The sequence below is a fragment of the Peromyscus californicus genome, unplaced genomic scaffold (genome assembly GCF_007827085.1).
Source record: "Peromyscus californicus insignis strain IS unplaced genomic scaffold, ASM782708v3 Scaffold_23__1_contigs__length_62951481, whole genome shotgun sequence".
NCBI classification, from domain to species: domain Eukaryota; kingdom Metazoa; phylum Chordata; class Mammalia; order Rodentia; family Cricetidae; genus Peromyscus; species Peromyscus californicus.
In genome coordinates, this window is record NW_026294534.1 from 45,618,132 (window position 1) to 45,622,541 (window position 4,410).

At 55.5% G+C, this 4,410-nt stretch overlaps 1 protein-coding gene across 1 annotated transcript in view; it reads left to right on the top strand.

Moving 5' to 3' along the window:
- LOC128119487 (elongin-A2-like) overlaps nt 1–3,901 on the top strand; it is a 4,536-nt gene extending 635 nt beyond the window's left edge. Inside the window, exons 2-3 of the mRNA XM_052752864.1 lie at nt 2,292–2,671; nt 2,831–3,901. Coding sequence (XP_052608824.1) covers nt 2,292–2,671; nt 2,831–3,901 — 1,451 coding nt within the window. The remainder of the gene's footprint in view (nt 1–2,291; nt 2,672–2,830) is intronic.
- The last annotated feature ends 509 nt before the right edge of the window (nt 3,902–4,410 follow it).

The window sequence follows — 4,410 nt, forward strand, 5'->3', positions numbered from 1 at the left end:
CCCACCCGCTGCCCGCCCGCCCGCTTGGAGAGCCCAGACTTTGCAGAGCCTGCTCCTGGGATCTCTGCTCCTGCTCAAGCTCCTGGCCGCCCTCTCCCGAGGAGACCCTGGGCAGGCTTCCCTGCCTGCTCCCCAGACCCACTGGCGGCGCTTTCTGCCCACCTGGGAGCGCCTAGATCGCCACCCTCAGGAAGACCAGGCTTCCCAGAGCAAACACTCCACTTTAGACTTTCCCTCCACCCAACCCCTTCCCAAGAACTCGAGTGCCCAACACCTTCTCGTCAAAGGAAACAAACAAATAAATAAATAAATAAATAAATAAAACAAACAAATAAAGAGATAGATAGATACATAGATGGATACATAGATATGTGGATACACACATAAATAGATACATAAAATAGATAAATAAACAAACAAACAAGGAAGAAAGAAAAAAGAAAGAAAACAAACAAACAAAGAAGAGCACCAAGAACCCAGACCTTTGCCTTCCTCTTCCATTGGAACTCGGTGGTTGCAGAGGGACACACTCAACTTCTTGATTCACCCGTGCAGTCAATTTACAAACAGCTAGGGATGGAAGCTGATTCCAGCCCCTCCTCATCCCCAGTCGGGACTGCACGTTTCCTTCCATCACCTAACTAATCCGTTAAAAAGATAATTGGGCACACATCCCTACAGATCAACATCTAGAGAAATGGATACCTAGACTTCTAGATTCAAAGATACAGAAAGAGCTGATACATAAATAGATCAGGAAAGTTCGGCATGCAGTCCCACAAGCACCAAAAGGTAAAATTGAAACAAGAGAAGCTAAAACTGAGTAAAAAGAAAAAGGCAATGAAATTGAACCACCAAGACCCTAGAAAGAAAGTATGGAGGTGAAACGACGTGTCTGTTTGGCTGTGTGGGTGTGTGAAAAAAAGTGGATAAGGGTGGGTTGTGGTGACACACCCATTTAATCTCAGCCCTCAGGGAGGCAGAGGCAGGTGGATCTCTGTAAGTTCCAGACCAGCCTACAGGTCTACAAAACAAGTTCCAGGACAGCCAGGGCTGTTACACAGAGAAACCCTATGTGCCAAAACCAAAAAAAAAAAAAAAAAGGAAGGATGGAAGGAAGGAAGGAAGGATAAAGAATGAAGGAGAGTTTACGAAAAAAAATGGATGAGGTGAGTGGACTAAGAGATCCCAGACATTCTAACTCACTAGAGAAGAACAAGCATTGTGGAACCTCCCCCCACACACCACCCCCACCACCCAGACAGAAAACCAAACTATGGAAAACAAAAAGCAACCACAAAGACACATACACATCACCTCAGGATTGCACCGTCAAAGGAGGCCCTGATTCAAAGTCACAGTGTTGAATCAGACAGAACCTGGAGTGAAAACCAGAGGTGTGGGTGCCAGCTTAGGAAGAAAAGTTTGAGTGTCCCAGAAAGGAAGTGATGGTGAGAGAAGTGTACCAAATTGGGGAGAGGAGCAGAAAAGGATATTGGTGTGTGTGGGTGTGTGCACGTGCATGTGCTCGTGTGTCTGTGAGTGAAACAGAGAGAGAGAGAGACAGAGAGAGAGAGAGAGAGAGAGAGAGAGAGAGAGAGAGAGAGAGACAGAGAGAGAGAGAGAGAGAGAGAGAGAGAGAGAGAGAGAGACGGAGTGGGAGAGAAACATAGAAAGGAAGAGCAAGTGAAAGAGGGAGCGAGACCAAGAGAGAGACAGAGAGAGTAAGAGAGAGAGACAGGGTGGTGGGTGTGTCGGAATGGATTGCATCTTTTTCTGGCACAAGCAGTGTGACTAGTTGGCATCTAGGGGATGCACCCTAGGCTGGCATGAGCCCCTTGTGAGCGCACTGTGCCCAAAGCAGACAGAAGTTCCTACTTAGGGTCCCAAGTCGCAGGGGTCACCTGTAAGGGAGACAGTGGCCTGGAAGCCATCATCAGGTCTCTGTGCTTGTTTTCTCCCCCCTCCCCGCGGTCCCCACCCCCTAGGAGATGAAGATCAGGCCAGAGATTTGGTCTGTGGGTGTGGCTTAGAGACCTGGAAGTCGGAAAGGGCATGCCCAGCAGATGCAGCCTAGGTGTTTGATTGGGCGGTGGTGAGGGAGCTCGGCCCACCCACCGCCTTCAAAGCATAGGGTGGGGTCGGGCAGAGCAGCAGTGAGGCAGAGAGTGCCAGCTGACTCGCAGGCCAGCCCAGTGTCCTCTGCTCCTGAGAGCCAGTCGCGTCCCCAGGCAGAGGGCTTGTCCAGTCAACCCTGCTTCTTCCGGGGTGCCCCCTCGGGTCTTCATCAGTGGACATGGAAGCCGCCTCCAGCGCAGAAGCCCTGCTGGAGCTGCAGCGGCACCTGTGCACGGAGACAGAGCCAAGCAAGCTCTACCAGACCCTCCAGAAACTCTCTTCCCTGCCCAAGCTCCGTGACCCCCTGGCAGAGATGAACTTCGAGCAGACCATGAAGCTCTTGAGGAAAGAGCAGCTCCTGGTCCCCTTTGCCAAGGACTTAGCGGCCATTTGGTCAGAGAGGTCCCAGTTGGAGCCCCATCGTGAGCCGGACCGGGAGGACTTTGCCTTCGCGTTGAGCCTGATGACATTGCGGCCCAGAAACTGTCCAGAAGACAAGCCCCGTGAGTCTGCGCCAAGGGAACACACACAAGATGGGACAGAGGTCTTCCACGTGAGCAGCAGCAGCAGGAGCAGCAGCAGCAGCAGCAGCAGCAGCAGCAGCAGCAGCAGCAGCAGCAGCAGAATCAAACACTCAAGTCCTGGCCCGAGCCCGAGCCCGAGCCCGAGCCCGGGACTTGGAGCGAGCCTGAGCCCACACACAAGGCTCCAGCGAAAGGTGACTAGCAGCCCAAGGCTGGAGCCAAGAGGAAGCAAGAGGCCAAGAGTGTCCTTAGGGGAGCCACAGCTAGCTGCACAGAACCGGGTGCCTGTGGCAAAGCCCCGAGCGAGTAGAGAGGAGCCCTGGCGGCTCCCAGCGCCCAAGGCCATCTCCAGCGAGTCAGGTGCTGGGGGAAAGACTCCAGGCCACAGGATGGAGGAAGGGCCCCCAGCTGATCCTTTGGAGGCCTGCCTCAACTCTGACAGCTCTCCTCCTTCCTCTGCTCTGCAGCTGCAGCTGACTGGGTGCAAGAGGAGGGCAAAAAGCACCTGGAAAGCTGAGGAGGCCCTTAGCCCTGGAGCCAAGGTGCCCCGGGGCGAGTCCCCAAGATCCCAAGATGCCAAGGACACTGACACTGGCGTCCTCGCTGGGCATCCCCTTGCACAAGAGGCTTCCAGTCTCCAGGCTGGCTTCCCGCTGGGTGGCCCGGAGCACACTGACCAAGACTCCCCGCCTTGGGCGCGCAGGACCCACTTGAAGACGCCAGTCTATTCGGGTCCTGCACCTGCCAGGCTCCTGCAGAACTGGCAGCGAGGGCGCCTTGCTGAGCCCCTTGACCGCCCCTGGAAAACTCGCTGCCAAGACACAGCGCAAGAAAGTGAGCCCTGGCTGCAAGGGGAGGAGTCCCGTCACCAGACACCCACGGGCAAGCCAACTCATACCAAGACTGCCAGCGCCACAATCCTCCAGCTGCAGGAGTCTCCTGAGCTGAGGCTGCAAGCCCTGAGAGCCCGCCTCCAAGGCGCGCAAGCCAAGAAGCCTCCAGGCCGCCAAACCAAGATGATGGCCTTCCAGGCTCAAGGCTCAAGACTCTGCCCAGGCCAGCAGGCAGAGCCTGCAGCCCGAGGGGCGGCCTCCTCCGAAATGAGCAGCCGCCAGGAGGCCTCTGCCCACCGCCCGCCAGGGAGGGCTCCCTGCCTTTGGCCGCCACAGGCCAGCAACAAGACCCAGCCTAAGAAGAGATGTGCCCCGCTCATGGCCAAGACCCTCAGGGATTACAAGAAGAAGCTCTCTGGGAGGTGACCCGAGGATGCTCTCTGCCCTGGAATTGCTGGCCATCAATCTGGACCAGACCTGCTCTCTCCTTTGGCCGGAAAGGGCGCCCGCCAGCCCGCCGACCCGCCAGCCCGCCAGCCCGCCAACACGCCCACCCGCTGCCGCCCGCCCGCTTGGAGAGCCCAGACTTTGCAGAGCCTGCTCCTGGGATCTCTGCTCCTGCTCAAGCTCCTGGCCGCCCTCTCCCGAGGAGACCCTGGGCAGGCTTCCCTGCCTGCTCCCCAGACCCACTGGCGGCGCTTTCTGCCCACCTGGGAGCGCCTAGATCGCCACCCTCAGGAAGACCAGGCTTCCCAGAGCAAACACTCCACTTTAGACTTTCCCTCCACCCAACCCCTTCCCAAGAACTCGAGTGCCCAACACCTTCTCGTCAAAGGAAACAAACAAATAAATAAATAAATAAATAAATAAACAAACAAATAAAGAGATAGATAGATACATAGATGGATACATAGATATGTGGATACACACATAAA